General features: G+C 35.5%; 2 protein-coding genes across 2 annotated transcripts in view; one reads left to right on the top strand and one right to left on the bottom strand.

The window, feature by feature from the left end:
* Naa15-16 (N-alpha-acetyltransferase 15/16) overlaps positions 1-22,528 on the bottom strand; it is a 108,424-nt gene extending 85,896 nt beyond the window's left edge. The window contains exons 1-10 of the mRNA XM_068767151.1: positions 22,354-22,528; positions 21,995-22,079; positions 21,631-21,893; positions 19,560-19,867; positions 18,436-18,570; positions 17,824-17,964; positions 17,426-17,693; positions 16,308-16,464; positions 15,001-15,125; positions 14,459-14,672 (exon numbers count right to left, since the gene is read on the bottom strand). Coding sequence (XP_068623252.1) covers positions 14,459-14,672; positions 15,001-15,125; positions 16,308-16,464; positions 17,426-17,693; positions 17,824-17,964; positions 18,436-18,570; positions 19,560-19,867; positions 21,631-21,893; positions 21,995-22,079; positions 22,354-22,410 — 1,753 coding nt within the window. The 5' untranslated portion in view covers positions 22,411-22,528. The remainder of the gene's footprint in view (positions 1-14,458; positions 14,673-15,000; positions 15,126-16,307; positions 16,465-17,425; positions 17,694-17,823; positions 17,965-18,435; positions 18,571-19,559; positions 19,868-21,630; positions 21,894-21,994; positions 22,080-22,353) is intronic.
* Positions 1,344-11,917, top strand: LOC137923689 (mucin-2). The gene is made up of 2 exons (XM_068766927.1): positions 1,344-1,544; positions 8,119-11,917. The coding sequence occupies exon 2, from the start codon at positions 8,119-8,121 to the stop codon at positions 11,419-11,421; it is 3,303 nt and encodes a 1,100-aa protein (XP_068623028.1). The 5' UTR covers positions 1,344-1,544; the 3' UTR covers positions 11,422-11,917.
* Positions 22,529-22,953: the final 425 nt, after the last annotated feature.

The following is a 22,953-nucleotide window of genomic DNA, read 5'->3' as shown; positions in this document are numbered from 1 at the left end:
ATGTATAAATACAGATTTTAACTACACACTATTACTATTTTCATATTTAAATTAGATTAAGGTATGTTTAATTTATCTTTATTTTTGTTTATCTACCGCATGTTGTGGTTATCTACCATTAAAATTGCAATTAGTCTCATATTTTCTATTAGCTTTGTATTTGTATGTAATATTTGTAATTACGTTACAAATGAAATAAATATAAATGTACATTACATTAATATCTCGACTCTGTGAACGTGCACAGTGGACCCGGAAGAGAAAAAAATCAAAATTTCATTAAAAACAATTCTTATCATTGAACCATAACAATGCAATGCAAAATGCAAAAACATTATACGAAACCAGTCAAATCGCGATAACGTTGCCGTGAATAACAATTTATTTTCCCATGAAATAAATATTAAGTGAAAACAATCTTAATCATTCATCCATTTACCGTAGCCATTGAAAATTTGTTATGCTTAAAACAATATTGAATATATAATAAAATCAATAAAAAATAGTACCACATAAATAGGATCCAATTATTCAACTGTCAGTATGTTAATGCAAGTTATTTCCCGTAGTTGGAATTGTCAATGTAAGAATATATTTTTCTGGTATTAGATGTTATATAAAACCAAATAAGTATAATAACTTATACAAACATAGTAGCAGTTATTTATACTTCTAAGAAAGAATTCAGAATCAGTGGTAGTCTGATACTGATATTGGTGAAGCAAAACTATGCACTATACAATAGAATATATAACAAGAATAAAACCATCAAAATAAAATATTTTATCACTAGATTTTTTATAATTTTTCCTGACAAATTATTCTTTCACTCTGCTGTAAATATTAAAATCCTTATAACAAAAAAATATTGTGAGCATTAAATTACCAAATATTAATTAACGTTTATTCTACTACACCTATGTTATGATAATAAAAAAAAAACTCATTATACGTGAAACACTTTATTGTTAAATTACCATGTAACAATTTGAAAACCGTTTATTATATTAATAACTACCTCGCTAACGTTAATTCACAATAAAAAAAATTAAAAACAATTGTATTCGAGCACTACACAAAAAAAATTACTTAGCCAACATCACTTTTCAAAAACGTAGCACAACTTTAATTTCTGGCAGGGAATCGGGGTCCTCCCATCGATTTGATATCGATGCCGTTGTGGGTCTAACGCGCGACACGCGTACACAACAGCGCGGGGACGTTTTTAAATCTGTGTGCGTCGCGTATTTCAAACCGTTGTAGTGTGCGTGATCGCTGCGCACGCGCTTACGGCGGAGTATTTACATCGGCGCCCCCTACCACCTTGGCCACTCATGCGCCGAGCAATCTACAGAACACACGTGCACCCCACCATCGTCACCCGCGGCGACCCTTGAGGATCCACGAAGACATTCCGCTAACGAAACGCGACGGAAGCCCGCTATGTGCCTGTGACCCGAGTGACACTAACAGTGCAGTGACTGACATGTGCAATTAAGAAGTGTACGAGTGTGTACCAGCAGCCTCAGCCGTTATCATACAATGTAAGATTTATATTGCAAAACGATTTATTATTATACTGCATGCAAATAGGTGCAATCCAGGCCCCCGACCTAGATCTCACGAGCTAGACGCCTCACAATATAGGGACGACAGACAATGCTTTTAACGCGACACGAATAATGTTAAATTTCACATAGCCCAGCCTTCAGCGCAATACTCAATGACGCGACGTAGAGAAACACTTGTGAGAAAATACAAACAAAAGTTTTCGTCCGGCGAGTTTTCGTCGCGCAGCCAGGCTTCATATATTGCAATAATGCAAGAAGAGGCAAAAACCGCGACCCGTCGACATTTATCGCAAACTATAGAGTCAGGGATTATTGGAATGTTCTTGACGGTAATGAGCACAGCAAATATTATTCACATCGTACCGGCGATGTGCTAATCCAAACCTACGCGACACTCAGCCGCGAGACATACAATTTCAATAGTTTATACACTCGTCTTGAACTTTGATTCAGAATTCGATAGTATATCAAAAGTTTGTTTCATAATTAATTGCGAATTTGTTATTACAATTTAAATTCTCATTATTCGTGTTCATACGACTCTCAAGCATAATCATAAAGTTATTACGAAATTCATTATAAATACTTAAGGCGGAGCTTAGTCATAGCCACAAATACTTGCTTACTTAGTCAATGTACTGTATGTAATATTGACCTTTAATAAGGAATGGGACAGGATGTTCTCATAACGGCGGGCTCGCGGTGTGCGTGTAGACAATGCTAATTAACTAGGACCGGTACATTTAGTTACGTGACCGCTTAGGCTTCATTCATCACCCGGCGATTCTAATTTTATTTTTCGTCCTGCGTTTTAACACATTCTAGACATGTGGAAAATGATGCATAGCAATTTTATTCAATTACATACATTCACGGATGTTATATTCGTTTAAATGTACAAATCATGGTGACCAACTCCGATTCGACTCATGAAAGTAGTCCAACATACAAATGAAAGTCGAACACAGCTTTAAATGACATAATGCCTGGAAGTTGTTCATATTACAAATAATCCAACACAAAACGATTTCGAGATTTTAACACAAAAACACATCGAGGAAGTAACTATCAATAAATCAATAATTGTTACGTGAACAAACCTCAGATCGTGTGAAATTAAATAATTCAAACAAGGACATAGCGAACGCGCGAGATAATTAAGCGAAGAACAGGAAATCCACGTTAAATGACGTTAGATAAGAATCTTAACCAACCGACAGATACCAGCCGACTATGAAATATTTATTGCCCGAACGATTTCAAATCCAACTCATTGTGGTTTCTAATAGTCAATGCAAATCTACATCAAATGTAATGGGATTTTAGTGGAATGGAAAGTATCATTTTTCAAAGCTCGCACGCGTATATTGCTTCTCATCAAGAAAGAGCAAAAACGACCATTATTGATGTGCATATTTTTTCATTCAACGACATTAGTGGTACATGTCATCAAAGCGAGCTTGAATATCATATTTACGAGATTATACATAAGAAAACTTACCAGATTTCTTTCGGTATAATTGTATAGAATATTTTTATAAGACATCTGTACAGTTCTGGGACCGCGGCCTCGCTCCAATTCTCTCGGGGTTCCGAAAATCGTAGGTTTTTAACGCCCGACTGCGTTGCTAACGTGAGCTTGGTACTTATTCAATAAGATGTCATAACAAGATTTGTTTTTTTTTTTTAATAAATGAATATTACCTTAATTGTTCACTATCAGTGACACAAATGTTAGTTCAGAATTAACGGACAATGTGGTGGTTAAACTTAGTGTCTTACGTATGGTACGACTTAATAATAATTTCTATAAGTTTTTTAACGGAAAACACTAATTGACGGCGATCAAATACCACATAAACGTTAGATGTTCTTTAACAAAAAATTGCATCCGGCTAGGAGCAACTTCGAGGCGATATTATCAAACGAAAGAAAAAAGCAATAACGCGCGAAACCTGTTACACCCGTCCAATTTCGAAGAGAGCAAGGTCTGTGAATACCGCGTTTGTGTGAAAACAATGTATAATACAACATAATGGTATTAAGCAATGGCAATTGTCGCGCGCGCCAAACTGCGATGTGGACGCCGGATTGAATCTAATCGGGCTGTTCTGTTCGGTGCCAGAGCATCGGTTTACAGCAGCAAAAATTACTTTGCAGCGCGATAATCTTATCGCCGCCCGTTGACCGCAATTGCTTAAAAAAATTACAAAACACTGCCATTTAAACATTCAGCTTTCCTCCAAAGCAAGCGAAGGACTCCAACTGCTAAGGTTGCCTATCCGCCACGCTCCGAAAAACACCAAAAGGTAGCCGGAGTGTCGGAAAACTTTTGAAATGCATTACGCAAGCGACTCATATTAAACAATATGGAAATAACGAACAGCGACGATTATCTGTTCGCTTAATTGGCGTTTACCTCATGGATGCAGTGCGCGAAGTCTCCGCCCACTCCTCTGCGATCGTTGCCGATATGTGATCTAAATATTCACTTACCGATAAAAAAAAACTTTCGGTATTTTTTTTCTTACCTGTAACAAAATATAAATCTTTTTATCATCTTTATCTCTCCTAAAAATTTTCAATTAGAAACAAATTAATTAAATTGAACTATTCCGTTTATGTTACTATACAAAGGCAGTTTAACACAGTTATTACATGTAAATCAAAATACTCGTACATCTCACGTATCACACGTACGTAATTAAATTAAAAGCCGACACAGTGGAAAGTTCAAAAGTTAGCGACGACGCGCGCCCACGATTTCTTTTTGCTTTTGTTCAATTCATGTGAAAACATCTACGAAAGGTTTCGAAACTGCGTAATAGCTATTACGGTTGTACATGAGAACGAATAACCGACCGTTATGTGGAAGATTACATACAATAATAGATGTGACCGCTTTGCGAATAACGTAACAAACAATCATGAAAGTCACAACAAAGAGATGAAAGCTTGCATATAAATTGTTAGCACAAAACAACAAAAGTAAACATAAAATAATGGTAATTATTATTTATTAAACTTGAATAATATTGAAATGAAATGAGAGTCCACACGTAGCATAAACAAATCAATCAATCATAAAGATTTGGCTGTTTCATACATGAATAAGTAGCCATTGAGATTATAAATATGTATATACGAGTACAGTTCTACATTTTTCACTTGCGCAAAGTTATGAAAAAATCCTTGGACGTAACTAAGGCAATGGCATAAATCATAAGCCATAATAGGCACATGGAACATAGAAATACTTGGAAATATTTCACGACGAAATGGCCCCGGAGCAGGCGCGTGCTTCGTATCGCCGCCAGTCACGACACCGCTCAAATCACTTTTTTACAACTCGACCTTACTTAGCATACCGGTGCACCAACAACAACCGCAAATTCGACCATCAACCTTAATAGACAGCGTAATTGAATCAATATGTACTGTGAATTATAGATGAAAATTGCTTACCAAATGTAAAATTAAATTAAGTGATGAACGCACGAAACTTGTTAAAAATAAATTGAATGTTTTTAATGTGTTTTGCATATAACGACATGTATAGTATAACGATCAATACAATTTTTTAAACCTCAACGGATAAAATAATTTATTTAAAGCAAATAAAAAAGGTCTTAATGAATTAAAATGAGTCATTAAAGTAATATTGCTAATTAAGAAACTTGCTGGTATGACAGTACAAACAGGACAGGCTAAGTAAGATGGGTTTTGCCTTGACCTCCAGCACCTTCGAGACAATTATTAAGCCCTGACACTATTAGAACTCATTTCAAACCATTCATTGAATCGAACAGCGATTGACGAATACGATAATGTAACAATTTACGCAACACTAAGAGATTCATTATAAAGATTATAAAATAATTTAAATCGTGGTATAGCAAACCCCATATAAAAATGAAGGTATAAACCTATTTAGTTTTACATTCAAATCTGTAATAAACATTAAAGTCTAAATATTGAAAGAAGTAGTAGTTCAAGGATTTAACACTGCTACAACGCTTGCTTATTGCTTCTTAAAATGCATAAGGCTTTGTTTTGTCGGCTGTAAATAATTTCTAATTAACCGTGATTAATACAAATCCGTCAGGCGCTCAATCTGCGGTGATATTTTAGGTAATAACAGCTTAAGAACAGTGACTAATATATTATTAATAATACTTCACTCAAAGGGTCCAACGCCAACCTTGAGGCAATTTGCTATGATTTCGATCAATAGGCAATAGCTATCATTTCAACTCTAATTTTCCACGATTATTTTCAACCTAATAAACGGTTTTCACTTTAAAAAAAGGTTTGATTTGTTTATAGGAAAATTACCTATCTACGCGTTACGTACATACGTATCCATACTTCTGCTATCTTTTAGGTATTAGTTAAGTACGACATTAAATGTTAAATTTAAGAAATAACAAAGAAAAAATAAATGTTAAATTTAAGAAATGGATTTTGCATGGCCAGAGCAATAAAATAAAGCAACCCGACTAACAAAGACTGTCTTGGATCGAAAGAATAATGAACTTTGTGAAATCGGCATGTCCTGTCTACTCAATAAATAAAGGCCATTGGAAAGTTGGCGGCTTGTTTACCACGCATGTTGAATACTAAATGACAACAATACATCGGGACATTTCCCAACACTGGCAAAGATGCCAAAGAAAGTTCGTATGCAATTGGCATACGTTTAAAATTATCTTTCATCTGTGGCCGATTTTAAATAAAACGTGCCTCTATATGATTAAAAGACTTTCTATGCTTTGATCTATCAAGCTTTTTATTCTAATTAGCTATGTATCATAAGACTTGAAATAGCAATTTTCACATTCACGACACAGCTGCCTCAAGTGCCTAATGATCTTTATCTTTCGTGAATTAATACATTAATGATAAAATTAGATTATTATCTTAAAGCAAAACTTGTTTTTGTAGCTTTCCATATTTAGATTAAACCTATGCAAATACTTCAGAAATGGGAATCCAAAATTTGAATATTTTAAACAGACAATGGCAAGAAATGCCAAAAGTCTAAAACTTCGATTGGAGAACAATCTGTGATTTCGACGAAGGTGAACGGGTATCGGAAACGAAAGGATGTGCGCTTCGATACCGTAGGCCAAATGTCAAATCAAGTAAACATTGCCGTGCACTTTATAAATTTCAATTCGTACGATGCCCATACGCTGATCTACACGTTTATAGATAATTGAATTAGTGATTTAAGGCATATCCGCTTTACTCTACCCCACGAGGGTCGTCTGTTTTCTTTAGTATCATGTTATATTTACACACACCACTCGATCAACTGTTATGGAACTCAGTCAATTTGACGAGGACATAGCTGGAAAAATTGTTAAGATCTGTAAAGGTCGAATATAATAACCCACGTGTCTAATTATTTATGCAATAGTTACTAGCATAGACATTCTTTAATGTTAACGATTTGAAAAGTTAAGTAATATAAAAAGTAATAATCTGTTAATCGTATATTGATTCGAACTTATTTTACATAACACTTTGCTCTACTCGTATATATTTTAAGCCATTAACCTTAAACAATTTTAAAAAGTAACGCAGTTAATAAAGCAAAAAATCTGCGTAACCTTTAGAATTTTCTTAAAGATATACGTCTGACGATTAAATTGTTCGTAAAGTTTTGTAAAGCAGTTCAAATGAGCAAGAACGATTACGGGGCTCTTGTAAATATCGAAGGCGAAATCGAATAAAACACCTTTCACAGGCCTAGTCACACCCAGTGGCTCGAACCAAACGGACATTCTGACAATATTTTATACAATACGGTTTGCTTTTAAACGTTTCAAGCAATCCGCTCTACATTATTTCGTAATAAAAACACGAACAATTTCACAGGATCAACACGTGACTTTACACAATATCCCCACACGCTATCGGTGACACAAACATTTTTATACTGTTAACGTACACAACATGCAAGTATGAATTTGCTTCGGTCAACTATTTTCCAATCGCCGACTCGTGCCGACAAATTGCAAGAATCGCTACCTCCCAATGTTTGTTTCAAAACGAGTACCGTCGTATTATGTCGATAGCCGTAGAATATTTGCAACAACAATGCGACTCGCTATAATTACAGGAACAAAACAACGTACCGAGTTTAACAAGGCGAACGCGAACGGGTTTAAAAAACGAGACCGCTTTGTCGCAGGCCTCGATCGGCCTTCCTGTCTTGTGGCCATTACTCGCTAATTTCCAAATTAAACGCTTGATTCTCAATGCCAGCCCGGTCGGAGGTGGTCGGCTACGCGACTTGATAAAAGGCAGGCGTTGGCGCGCGGCTTGCCAGTTCTTATATTACCGGCTAAAGTTTTTTACTCCATCGCTCCTTTCACTTAGCTCATGTACACGAAGCTGCAGACTCGATTAACAAGAACGAGCCCGTATAGATAAGTGATTTATTAATTCGCGCTTAACGTAGCAAGTGACTGACGAAATATGTTGCGATTTATATGAATAGTGATGCTTTATAACTAAGAAATGTTTTTTAAACTTTCAGATGGTGAGAGGGGCGGTATTAGTGCTAGTGGTGGCGCTGGCGTGGGTGTGCCGGTCGCAAGCCAGCGTCCTCATTCCCACCTACGTGCTGCCACCCGACTCGTTCGTGCGCGACCAGCGTAGTCTCGCTTCGCCACCAGACTCGGACACCGCAGAGACCCAAAGAACAGTGAAACGTCTAGTCGGTGGACACATGAAAATTAAACACAACAAAGAGTACAGCGCGTCCAAAAATTACATCGGCTACGACGGAAAGACTGAAAGTGGGAAATTTGCAGGCGTGTACGTGCCCGAACAGTCGGGCGGCACCGTAGGATGGAATCAAGGTATCTGGGACGACGGTATGCTCATGTCCAGCGCCGGCGAAGGTAAGGAGACCGGAAAAGTGAAAGAGGATGACGAAGAGAAAAAGACTTTGTCGGATCAGGTAGCCGAAGGAAAATACGGATTAATACAAAATGAGATATTTGCACGAGCTCCTAAACGACCAGGAATCGTTAGTTACGAACCCAATTCAGAAACGAGATCGAAGGATAATCTGCAGAGTCTCGGTGGACTCAAGAAAGACGAGATATGGCTCGCGGAAGATCACCTTTTGGTTCTCAAAGGAGGATCATTCCCTGAGCGCACCAAAGAAAGTGAACGCAAACCTTGGCCACCGATCGATAGTTACGAAGCCCCGAGAAGGCAAGTAAAGCTCCCACAGAAACCCAAAGTACCCCCGCCCTTTCCGGTACGCCTCTCCGACAACGGACCGCTCGTCTTCCTTACGCCAAACGGTAGCGTCCCCGCGTCCCTTTTCCCACCCTTCCCTACGGGAGAAGGCGATGGCCCTCTACCACCACCGCCATTCCTCTTCACAGCGGGAGCGCCCTACTCCCCGAGTGATGATCAGAGAAACTCTTCTTCCGGGGAAGCGCCGATGCGAATTCCTACGTTCCCATTCCTACCTGGGAATGCGAGCGAAGGACCGTACCCACCATCCATGAACGGCTCTTTTCCAGAAGGCTTTCCTCCGGGCGCAGCATTCCTACCACCACCGAGCAATCAAACAGATCTGTACGACGAAGACGACCCTTCGATCTATTATCCGCCGCCCTACAATTTTTCTTACCACTCTGAGTACAATAACAGCGTACCGGCGGGTCCGCTTGTGCCAGGAATAATCTTACCGCCACCGCCAGATTTCTTTGCTCCTCTTGAAGAAAAAACCACAACCGAAACTATACAAACCACAAGACCCGAAAAAACATCGACTTACCCCAGGCCAAAATCCACACGAAAACAAACAACGCCGCCAACTACGTATAGACGTAAATACAAAACGAGGCCCACGTCAACAGAATCGACTATGACAACAGAAGTTCCGACGACGGTAACCAATCCACCCGCTACAGAGATTGTGACAACACCCAAAGAGAGAACACCACAGCGTGTGGTGCCGCTGCCGCCTAGACATCCAATCCGAGTACACAATTTACCCGACGAGATAACAACTAGACCAAAGAACGAAAAGCCAGTGTACAAATCAAGGACAAAACTTACTTCAAAACCATTGTCCGTATCTGTAATATACGATTATCCGGAACAGGCTTACAACACCAAACCGCCAGTGACTTCGGAGAACCCTTACGTAATCTATAGAATACCAGAGAAAACTCCTAACTCTATCCACGACGAAATCATAACGTCGACTCAGGTGCCGTTAAGAGCTTATTATTCCGACACACAGAACGACGGCATCCCCGCAACTAAACTACAGCCGGTGTACAGAAGAAAACCGAGCCAGAATGCAGTAGCATCATTTTACTTTTACGACGAACAACCGAAATCCTCGCCAACTCCAGAAACCTATTTTGATGGAAGAAATTATTACAAAACTGTACCAGCTAACGCGGCTCCGCTGCCTGAGCAGCCGCGCATCAACTCACAACAAGGTTACAACCCTGCAGTCGATGTTTCTTACGGTGCAATTGATGACTCAGACGGACTGTATTTATGGCCACCAAAACAAAGTCCCAAAACTTTAACACAGGAGTACTTCAGTATCCAAAACCCACGTCCCCAACCGGTGTACGTGCAGCACACAAAGCAAAATCCAAATACATTCTATCAACAAATAGCAGACATTAGTCAGACAATCGATTTGTTTACCACAAAGAGACCTAAAGCACAGTCACAGCGTTATACTAAAAAGCAGAAACACGCTACCCCGAGACCAGTTTATCAATTCAGCTATCAATCTAATCCTAGACCCGAACAATTGACCTTCCGTGCACCAAAACTGGATCCAGAACCCTTCAGACCAATGGTTAGTTATAGCAAACCATTTAATGTTGAAAATGAGTTTAACGCCATCTCTTCTCCTTCAGTTTCACCAGTATATAATCAACAGTATCTAGTAGAAAACGTGCAAGTTACGACTGAGACACCGACACCCAGCAGATATTATCCAAAGACAAAGCACAGAAATGAAGACTACGATGACCCATCCGTGAGCAAAGAAGCAAACAAAAATCGAAATCACATTCCGGTACAAAGCAGCAAGCCGGCGTCTCCTGTACATCATGTGAATCCGTATCCTAGCACCACACCTAACCCCATAAGCAACGGTTATTACACAAAGCAAGATGAGCGTTATTTCGATGATATCACGAGGAATTCATTTGATATTTTCGGGCAAAAAGTGGAAGACGGCGCGCATGACATTAACGGTCTGGCAGTTACACCTCCTTTAGAAACTGTGCGAACTCCAGTCAACAACAACATAAATCTGCAGTATGATTACGAATTGGTTCCAGTTTCAGGGCCAACTAACCCGCCATCGTTAGAAAAAGATACACTAGTGAACTACCGTCTACCAAGGCCGCAAATAAACCCCAACAGTGAACCAATTCCAGCAAGTCCAAATGCTCAATTAGTGCGACCAACGAATCCTCCGTCTTTATTGCACGACACGCGAGTAAATGACAGATATCCACGGCCGACAATTAATCCCAACAGCGAATTTATCCCCATACCAAATCCCAATTACCGAAAAGCAGCTCAGTATGGCATCGAATTGGACGATTTAAACGCACCACCGCCATCATTACATCATGATACAGATGTGAACTACAAGAACCCTGCGCCTACTATCAACCCTGATGCGGAGTGGATACCACCTGTGAATACAGGGGACGGACGACGAGGTGCCTTCGTTTCGTACAGGTTGCCGGGAGAAGGAGCACACGTGTACTTCTTGACGCCGCAGGCCTCGCAAGGCCCGCCGGAGAGACACAGATCGCCCGGCTACGGACGGTGAAACCAAAGCTCTAGTCTGAACTAACGCCGCAAGGGAGGCGATGAAATGTGTAAATACAAAGCGCAAATGTGATGTTTAAGTGTCCTAGTAGTATAAGCTCCGAAAAGACTAGCGGCCCCAGCCGCATTGCCATAATATTTAAAAGAAGCGCGAGTTACAAATAGTACGTTACGTACCAGTGCGGGGATGCAGTTCCAAAATGAACGCTACTAACTTTTATAACCTATTTATTAAATCGTATTTATTAAGTGACTGTGGTGCAAGAGTAGTGGTAATTAATTTATTTATGTATGTCAGTATTGTGTTTGGAAATTTAGGCTCGATGCGATGTGATAAACGTGACGGTGTTTGAACGCATTGTCTTAGAATAATATAAGTGTACATATTGTTATTACAATTGTTATGTAAACGAAAATAATGACAAGTAATTGTGATTTTGTATCTGTATTTTGTTACACAAAGAAAGTAAATTAAAATAAATATCAAAAATTTTAAATTAAAACGCCTCTTATTTATGTCCTACTAAATAACCACATATACACATGTAGGTTCCTATATGAGAATCAGTGGTTCGACCACTGGGTGATTCTTGTCACTGAATCATGACTTATTATTATATGTACTATAGTAAGTAACACACATCAAATGTGCCTGCTAAAATATTTTATTAATTATAAATATTTATTTTATCATATTGTTTATGAGGTTCTGGTCTTTGATTTCATATTTTTTGAAGTGTAATTTTGTGTCATTGCGATGTAAAATAAATGCTTACCTTGTAATAAATAAAAACAGAAAATGAATAATGGATATTAAAAAAATAAATTCTGTCTTGAGTGTTATAGACCGCCTGAATGGAGCAATTAAGAGTCGACAGATGAAACATTTTTTATACAAACTACGTGTCTTATTCACAATTATGGTACAAATCAATTTCATTGTTATATAATTCAATAAACCTTATTATAAGTTGTTATAACTGTAATTGATAAAACTTAATTAAGTAATAAGGAAATGAATTAAAAATACATTAAAGGACAATATTGTTTGATTACCTAGGTTATTAAAGTAGTCCCCCTGCTAGCTTCCCGCGACCGAAATCTTTAAATTCGTTAATTTAATTATTTTTTTCAACGAAAGCCTTCTCTACTATTTTGCGGGTAGAATTTCGTAAAATCTTACTTGATTACTTCTTGGCGAGAGGAATAGCCGGAGCTATCATGATGAATCAGTGCATAGGTGTAAATTGATTAGAAAACAAAGATTTATAAATATATATATATATATATATATATATATATATATATATATATATATATATATACACTTCTGAAATAGGGACCTAGCACGATAGAGCCCTACAAGTCAAAGTTCGCGTAACACAAATGTAACTGGTCCACGACGTAAACAGGAGTGACTTGTCTAAAATATTTTCTTAACCTTGACAGTAACTATTAAACATGTTACGTAATTTCTATTAATAAAGAATTATTCAATCGTGATTCAAAATTCCTGAGTGCTATATTTATAAAAAAAATGTTTTTATTTATCCTCGTAGGTTAGGTCGTGACGTACTTTTGTACATAAACGTATTTAGAACTTCGACAAGACTACTATAAGTCGATTAATATAATTTAAAAAATATTAGCTTAATCCGTAGAATAATTCTAAAGGAACCGAGGGACTGTCAAGAAACTAGCCACTTGTGGCTATAACAAAATAAATGTATATCTAGTTTATAGCATCCAAGTGGAGAAATATACAATGGCTAATAATTTATACGCCAAAAACACCTTTGTAAATTTATGTATAGTGTTACCAAAACCACCTTACCTCGCCTTAGGTATGGGCGCAGCGTAAAGGGAGGAGTATCGTATGCTTGGTTCAACCTACCTAAAGTCAGTACTGGCGGCTGCACAAATGTTTTTTTTTTACTTTAGACAAACACATCATTCATCATCAAAAGGTCTAAAGTATGCAATGGCTACTTCTACCAGACACTCATTTTTTTGGATGGACTTCTATAAACAGGTAAAATAGAACCGGCGGTTATCAAGTAATAGGTAGGTTTATTGATTATAAACAAAATTATAGTCAAAATAACTATGTTATACAATGCATCAGTTAAAATATAATTTACATTTTCAGAAATAAATAAACAATTAAATTCTACCAACAAGTGATGAAGCTTTAATAACCTTTTGAGAATCGGTAGTAGCCTTATTAATAGTAACCATTTATAACACAGTTCTACAAATGTGCAATGTGAATGGATGTAAATGATTTGTTTGTGTAATTAGTTGCGGCTTGGAAATTTCTAATACCAGAATCAATATCGCTCAACTCAAGACATTAGGTCGTCGTTAAGACAGATTAAGAGACTTACTTTTTTTACTTAAAAACTGTAACATGCAAAACGTGAGCTAAAAAAATTCAATTAAAACCAATGTCAATTATTTTAAAATAATAAGTAGTATGCTACCAACAGTTCGGAATACTCATATGCTAAAAAGAACCGTCCAGAGACTTTGTCCTTTTTAAAAAAATGTAATAATCTTTGATCTATCAATAATGTAATAATATCAACCCTGCAAATGATTCAACAACCAAGTTCTACGCTTTTCAATCAACCATAAACTACTTGAATGCTATAATAAGATGTATTTAACCTTTAATTTTAAATTTAAAACTAAAAATCCTTTCCTTACTTTTTAATCTTAAAGTTCTAAGATATCTTGTGGAATTTTATTTATATATGTTATATGTATATACTTTAACCCAAGAAAAAATTGTGAACTGTGTGAAGGTAAAATTTAGTTGATATGAATTTATTTTTATTTCATGTTATTTATTATACCTGTTAGTATAAGCGAGTGAAATTGTCCAAAATTCTTTCTAAGTTGACCTCTACTAGGCAAAAGGAATATTTCTACCAAATTTCAATCCTTATATGTCACAAAAATCACGTGCAAGCCTTATGATCTCACCAAAATCTTGATGGGTAGATCATAGGTATGAATTATGTCATAAAACTAACCTGTATCGGGTTCAGTAGTTTGGGGAACATCTTGCAGGGGCTGCGTGTAAAGACGAAGGTACACTTGGATCGCGACGCGTGCGCATCTGAAGTAGAAGGGATGCGACCTCAGGACGTCTTCTAACCTCAGCAGGCCGACGTACGAACGAAGAGTCATCTTCCGCATGCAGTATGAATGGAAGTCAAACTGATCCTCCATTATTTCAGAGAAATGCTGAAAGGAAATCCTTATTTTTATTACTTATATACAATATATTTACAATTAATGTAATTTCCCTTGGTGATGTCAATATTTGATGCACAGATGGTTTAATTATTTTACAATAATTCAATAAATAAAGTGATTACTCTATTTTGTCGGGAAGTACAAATTCGTTTTGGAAGGCTAATTTGTAGCAAAAAATGTGATCATGTACCTTCGAAGATTTTAAAAGCTTAAAATAGTTATTATTATTTATAATTTCCGCCATGCCGTGACTTTCTTTGTCTTTCATTAAGATGTTAAAACTATTCAAATAATATAACGTTATGTAATAACTCACTCTGTCAACTTCATGGGCTTTTTTTAATGCTTCGCCCCACTGTTGTAGCCGCTGATACGTGGCCGCAGCCTCCGTTTGGAACCACATGCACTGCATTTCATTAAGGTTCTCAGTAGCAGGAACCCCTGTTAGAAGAACATTAATAAAATTATTGATTAATAGTTTTTCAAGCTTCTACAATTTTAAATGTGCCAATATGTTTATGGTAAGTCTCTCTTGATTCAATTTTAATACATTACACATAAGATTTATTTCAAATTTGTTTGGGCAAAACTGTAGCCTGTCACCTATGAACATTTTTCTTTAACCGACAACCACAAGAGAAGAGGAGTGGGGACTATTCTATTGATGAACAACACCACAGCCAATATTTTGCGCAGTTATGTCCAAAAGCACATACTGTCCATAGTATAATGACTGAGATAATGTATTTAAAATCAAAATTGATGTTCACAAATATGGCGTTTTTATTACAAAGTGCCTTATAATTTATATACTTAATTTCTAGTATACAAAAACTACAGACACTTTTATTATATAGTACGGTAAGTGTGCCATTAATTAATAATCATTGATAATTCAAATTATAATATTTCATGTGAATATAACGAGAATGAAGGATTCTTTCAAGTAGCCTTCTATGTCCATATTACTAAGCAAAAAACCAATGAAAGTGATCAGATTGTCAAATTAATATTTACCATTAGATATTTTAGCTATGAATTATAAAGATAGTTGCAATGAGTTACTACTAGTTAAACAAACGTAAAAAATATATATTTATGGAGTATTTAGATACCCATGTGCAAGTATAATAATCCATCTTGATTGTCTGTTTGCACCCTAACATGTATTCTACACAAACATGTTCTTCATATAAAGTCAACATTAAGAAGCCTTATCCCATCTCTGTTTTACCTTACTTGAATATGAAGTTAACAACATAGTGAATTTTATTCCTCATCACCATTTCAGCGATGGAACATCCACTAATGGACATAGGCCTTTACTGTAGATTTCCAATAATTAACAATAATATTGCAACAATATTGTAAGCGAACAAATAGAGTCTATCCTTCTTGTGAACGGCGATACTAAGCGGCGCTTGCCGGTCTGTTTTCACTTCCTAATCTAAATGCCCCCATGGCCAAATAGTGGAGCTGCCTGGGATCAAGCTGCGTCTACTGGCTCGTAGTCGTCTTTCGAGAATGTTTCAGCCCCAACGGACATCGGTTGCACGAGCGGTGTGCCCCGCCCACTGCCATGGAGTAGTATGTAGGATAGTGTTGGATGCAGTGGGCACATACCTTCCCTGGTAAACTTGGCACACATTTCCTCTGCCCGTTTCACGTGGCCAGCACGCAGCATGTAGCGAGCACATTTACTGTTTACGTAGCGGTCTGCTGTGTCCATAGCTTGCGCTTCCTCTAAACACTTGTACGCCGAGACAGGATCTCCAGCGTGCTGAGAAAAATAAATATTAACTTACTAAACATTTCTCCCTATTAATTGCACTGACGATCTAACTACAGTCAGTCCTCGAGTTACGACCACCTCGACTTACGACGATAGATTTTCGAAGGTACAACGTAATATTCCCCAAGCAATTGCCTGTTATGATGAAATTTATAAGGAGAAGAAAAAACACACTGTCTAAACAAAATTGGACTTGTTTATATAAACAAAAAGCACTACTACTAGACTCCTTGATAAATCTCAAGGGACAGCAATGAATATCAGTAGCTCAGATGATAATCAATCATAAGCCAGAATAATTCTTAAATATATAGTTATTTATGTATGTAGTTATTTAATTACCTAACTAAAATAACAACAATTAAAAATCAGAAATAAAAGCCATTACATTTGCTTATATAATGTATATGTATTTGCTTGTATAATGTATAATTGCTTATATAATGTATAATGTACATATATGTCATTTCACCTTACGTTCGAAGCTTCGAACCATGTCGTAAGTCGAGAACTGACTGTACCTACATTATGTGAAATAAATTATTAGCAGATTATATTGCTATTTATGGCTTTATAGCTGCTTTACACACATCAGTAGTCATGGGTAGGACTAAGATGTTGGACGTCCACATGTCTTTAGTTATTAAGGAAAAAAGATTAATTAAACAAAAAAAACTACCATTAAAAATGTAAAATTTACAAGGTAGTCAAAAATTTCAATAAAATCTGAATTCTTGATTGGTCTAAGTTAGTTAAAATTAGTTTTACATTTTGGAATAAGTGAATGTATTACACAATATTTAAAAAATCTTGATAAAAGTTATTTTAAACCTCACTGAATATGACTGTATGAGTTATATTATTGATACTGTAGCAATTAGCGTTGTTCACGCAGATAAAGGAAATAATCAACATTTTAAATTCCAACATGAACAATTTAAATTCATACCTTATATATTCTTCCTTTAACGATAAATAATTCTATAAGTGTTGGTGTATGTTCTATAGCAGCATCAATATAATAAAGAGCTCTGTCGGTATCTTTCTTATAGTCGAAATGTTGTGCTGCATAATAATATGCCCACAATAATGCACTGGCGGGTTGTTTTTCCTCATCATTCTCTGGACCAAATGTACCATGCTTTGATAAATTCTCTATATACTGTACAATCAACTTTTCTATTGTCTCTGCTTTGCTTTCATCTGCATATAAAGACCTGGAAAAGAGAATTATTTCTATTAAGATTAAAATACACAAACGGGAAGAAATTTTTTAAATTGTAATAAATAATCAACATCAATGTAATATGCAAGAATATTTAAATCCGTAGATAATAAAATATATACCTCAAATCCACAAATAGTGGAGGAATGCCTTTGTGCAAACCATGTCTCAAATATTGGTCCACAAGGCTTTCAAACACGGGTTGTGCTTGTGCTTCCGTCAGCTGCAACCTCCGGGGTGCTATTGCTTTTGGGAATTCTTTTCTGTAAATAATTTTTTTAAAGTACATGATTATGCTTGCAGTAAGATCCTATTAAACAAACAAGTCCCCTGACTAAAACAAGGAATACATTTCTATTAAAGAAGGTTCTTTAAAATCCTGTACATACTTGGTTACCAATGGGGCAGTACTGATGTAGAGATTAAAAACGATGATTATAAATAAGCGTTAAAATAATTAAGTAAGGACTTTAAAATATGAATTAATACATTATAAAATTAATTATTGATTTATATCTCTCTTTGCAGACTTTTTACCACTGGTAATTATTAGCCTGTAGAATTCCAATACAAGAAATTAATTAATGTTATATATTTAAGAGTGATACTCAGTTTGCTAATAATTTTAATCCCATAAAACACACGATATTGATCATAATTCACAGATTGTAAACATTTATTACAACTAGACATAAAATAAAACATAGTAGAGATTATTTTCGTAGATTACTCACTTATATATATCAAAGAAGGCCACCTTTTTATCAGGATCACTAAGCTGTTTAGCTTCAATTAACTTTTGGTAATACATAACATTCTCGGGGTTTCTTTTTAATAAATCTTCGTAAACACCTTCTGCATCTCGGAACCTTGAAATTGCAACAGTGTGTATTACACTCTTATAGATATAAATCTAACCATAACATAATGTCCACCTACTATCATATATCAACACTATTATCAAGAGAGCTAAATTATATTAACCACTGACATACCAAACCCCAACCATTTATCAACAGTTCTATAAATTTAATATATTGTATTACAAATATATCATTGCTTCACAGAACTTTTACTTAAAACAAAAAAATTAATGACATGGCTAAAATTTTGATAGACAGGAATGTAAACAGCAGATAAGGCAAAAAAAAATAACCTCTCTTAACTGCATAGTAAAAACAATTAAAATCATAATATTAACATGACTTTGAAACACATATTTCGGCAGTTCAGCAGTGTTAGAAGTTCAGGTTGTGAATTTGTGTGATAGCTTCTATCCAGCCATTGAGTAATAATACAACTTGCGCTAAGTTACTCTTGGTAACAATAATAAATATCAGTATTAATCCCAAGTTATGGCAAATAGATGAGACTGTTTAAGGCTTCGTTTCTCAACATGGAGTTCACACCAATTCAAAAGAGTTTAACCCTTTTGCTTTTATATAATAATGTATGTTAAATTTGGGGGTTGTTAGAATTTTAGTATGGCTAAGATGGGCCAGGGCACAAAAAGGGTAAGAAGATATTTGTTTAGGGACTGTTGGTCACAATGTGCTTATGAGTTTCTGTGAACTAATCAACAGTGGAGCAGAGAATGAGGAGGACATGGTGGCAACAATCTTCAGGGGAAGGACATCTTTCTCAATTAACTCATGACATGACATACAGGCTTAACTGTAGCTGCAAGGTACTAAAAAGAACTAATGATTACTTGATCTTGTCTTAGTATCAGAATGACAATCTCGATCTCTCCGGCTGTTTATGCTTAACCAAACAATGAAAAAAACATATTGGCTTACAAATATCTTTTATGGAGTAAAAGAAAAACAATATCTATTACAATAAAAGTTCTACTAACCTCCTAAGTTTCAAATAATATTCCCCAGAGGTCTCCTTAATAGATAGTTTATCAAGAATTTGACTTTGGAACTTCTGTAAGTGCTGTAATGCCCGGTCATATTGCCCTGACTCTGCCAACACCATATTCTGATACAATAACAATTCAGAATGCTCATAGTCATATGGTCCCTTCATCTGATTGGTGCGGAAAGCATCAAGAATGCTATTGGCCATCTCATAGTCACCGAGGAGATGGTAACTCATTGCAAAACCAATCCATGATGCTCTCTGTGTAGGTCTCAGCATAAACAATTGATATCTTGTGTCCTGAAATAAATTATAATAACACAATTTACTAAAGATATATTAAACAATGTATTTTAAAAAAATAATGATAATATAAACATTAATGTAAATATGTAATTAACACACTTAAATATCAAATTGAAAACTATATACATTGTCCATTAAGATAACAATTGTTAACTAAAAAATATGTACAGCCAATACATATGTACAACCAGCCATAACTCCACCAATTACTGAAAATATATAATAAACTGGTAATACTGGCTATTCCCTTCATTCTAATAACCTAAATCCAATATTAAGGGATTCTCCTATATAAACAAATGATGAAGCCAACAGTTTTCAGTGCTTCACTCGATTAATTAACTCTGCACTAAATTTATATATACTATTTATTAAAATGTAAAAAAGGTAATACAATATATCCAAATATTAAAAAAAAATCAATGCATCAAATCATTTTAAATTTGGAATACTATTTGTACTGTATATATACATATTGTATATATATTGAATTGAAACAAAATTAAAATTTTATTTGCAAAGCTTAATATTTATAATATTAGACTTATATACTAGACACCTATGACATGGTATTTTAATGCAAATTTTAGTGTCTACAAGATAAACATATTTTTATGTACATCATAAAAACAGTTCATGCTTGCAATAAAGTTAGCATTCAGAAATACTCTCCTGAAACATGAGCACAGTTGCAATTAAAACCACTAGCAGGGAAATCTAACCACAATTCTAATGTGAGGTAGATTTTCAAATACTGTAGACAGATAATCATGTTCTAATATTTAATTTAGATCATAGTCAAATGTATCCAAACTTAATGTAAAATGTAATTGTCTTTCTCATATATTTAAAACTTTAGGATGTGTGGTAGTATTACGGCTACCAAATCTAGGCAATAAGAAAATAAAGACTCTTTCGTTTGAGGAACAGATATCAGTTTCACTAAGGGAGTAAAGAAAGGCAACCCTGTACCTACATTCAGTTGCCAGTACAATATGGCTCAGCATATCACAAACATTACATTATTTTTATGGCCTCACAACACAGCTCAGATTGTGTGAAATAGAAAATACTTTGACCAATACTACATATTTACTTAAATTCAATCGCGAGAAGGCTACAAAACTAGATGTAATGGTATTTTGCAATGCAATCAATAATTTATATCACTGTCAAGGTTATGCATTCATTGTTAAGCCAATTATTTTAATTGTCTGTAATCCATCACAGTAAGAAGCAATTTACGTTCTATACCTAACTCAGAATATTGAACAATCCATATAAGAAAGTATAAATGACCAGAGTTATTTTAACTTAATAAATTAATAACTTCAGTAAAGCTTATAATCAAAGTTTTGGTTTAATTTTAACCACAAACCTAATATCTTCTTTTCCTATGTAGTATCAAGTCATTTCACTGACATCAGACCTACACCAATCTTCACACTGAGGTAATGTCCCTGTTCAAATCACTGATATGCATCCCAGACCCCCATGTTTAAATATCAAAAAAATTAAGAATCAGGATGGTCTAATGACTGCCACCTCTCAGCAAAATTTCAAAGTAAGCAGTTCTTCCTGCTTTTTTATTCCCAGTAATTTTTGTACATATCCCTGGATGTAGTAATTACCACCTTTAATCTTTTTGTTCATTAAAACCACAGATTCACAAACACATATTTAACACATCATTTTTGTTGTAAAATTTCACCTATAAACTATATGGTGCTACCTACTGTTTGTTAACATCTACTTACTTTATATCCCTCTAGATCTCTCATTTGAATTTGAAGTAATGATAAGTCACGAAGAATTTGAATATTCTCCTTCTCCCACTTTAGTGCATTTCGGTAACATTTGATAGCTTCGTCGTACTTCTTGTCTGAACGCTGAAGAAGCCCGTAGACATGCCAGCACACGGGTGATTTTAAATCGTTGCGCAGACCACGACGCACGTAATCATATGCTTCTTCTTTGCGACCGAGGCAATTCAAAGTCAACCCTTTCATTGCTAACGTTTCTACAATGTAAACAATAATTCAGTAATAAATTTATATCAAAACCAAATAGATTGATCTTTTTAGTAGCCCATCGCGTATCTCAAAAATAATAAACACTCACCACCATGCTCAGCAAATTTTGGATTGGATAATATTTGTTTCGCGAATTTTAACCCATTTTTATATTGCTTATGTTCATAGCATCTCTGGAAAGTAAATTTTATAATTATAACAAATAGTTAACCTATATTTATTATTAGATGCACCCAAATAGTGCAAGGCCGACTGTAGTTTTATTATATTTATTTAGATAACAAGTAAATAAATAAATCGATAACAACATTGTAATATATTGTTAAAGATATCCAAAGTTAATAAACGTTTTCTCGTTTCATTTAAATGCATTATTTTTTATATCGAATTAAAAACCAAGAATGACAAGCCAGTCGAACAAAATTGTATGTTTACACCGGGACTTACCAAAATTCGTTTGAAAAGTGCATTTTCTTTCGGCGGCAATGGATTGCTGGGAGGCATTTTTATAAAAGAATTCGAAGTATCCGTTTGTTATTCCGCTAATAAATTGAAATATTGCTAAAAACCTCGTGGCTATAAACCAAAGAAGTCGATGAAGGATTTTAGCCTATGGTATACAGACAGATCACGTGACCAAATGTACTCCTTGCCAGTTTGAAATTGCGTTGGTTAATAAAATTTTTCTTAACAAAAAATGATAACTGTTTGTATTAACAGCGTTTACAGTTTTCTTGGTTCATAGGTGGCAAACCGCTAATATGAACCACTAGAAGCACTGGTCTGGACTTCTAATTAAGAGAATAAGCTAAAGTCTGGACAAGATTCGTTATATAGATTTTTTTTCGTTTTCTCGGGTTAGAAAGGCCCACAGTACATGGATCTCGTGGGAAAGGCTTCTATAATGAATAGATGCTTTTGTGAAAAGAATTTGACTTTGATTCTCAGTCCGTACGATATTCAGATTGTGAAGCGATCTGGAGGGCTCAACTCAGGCTTATACAGTTGTGCTAATTTAGTAAAATTTAAATTTGAAGTCTTGACAAA

The sequence above is a fragment of the Battus philenor genome, unplaced genomic scaffold (genome assembly GCF_028537555.1).
Source record: "Battus philenor isolate CCGP_79_NKW_IND1 unplaced genomic scaffold, ilBatPhil1.0.hap1 SCAF_22, whole genome shotgun sequence".
Taxonomy (NCBI): domain Eukaryota; kingdom Metazoa; phylum Arthropoda; class Insecta; order Lepidoptera; family Papilionidae; genus Battus; species Battus philenor.
This window is presented reverse-complemented; position numbering and strand designations above follow the sequence as displayed.

What these genes read in the sequence shown, in the direction of transcription:
- LOC137923689 (XM_068766927.1), top strand. Translation starts at nt 8,119, where the DNA reads ATGGTGAGAGGGGCGGTATTAGTGCTAGTGGTGGCGCTGGCGTGGGTG.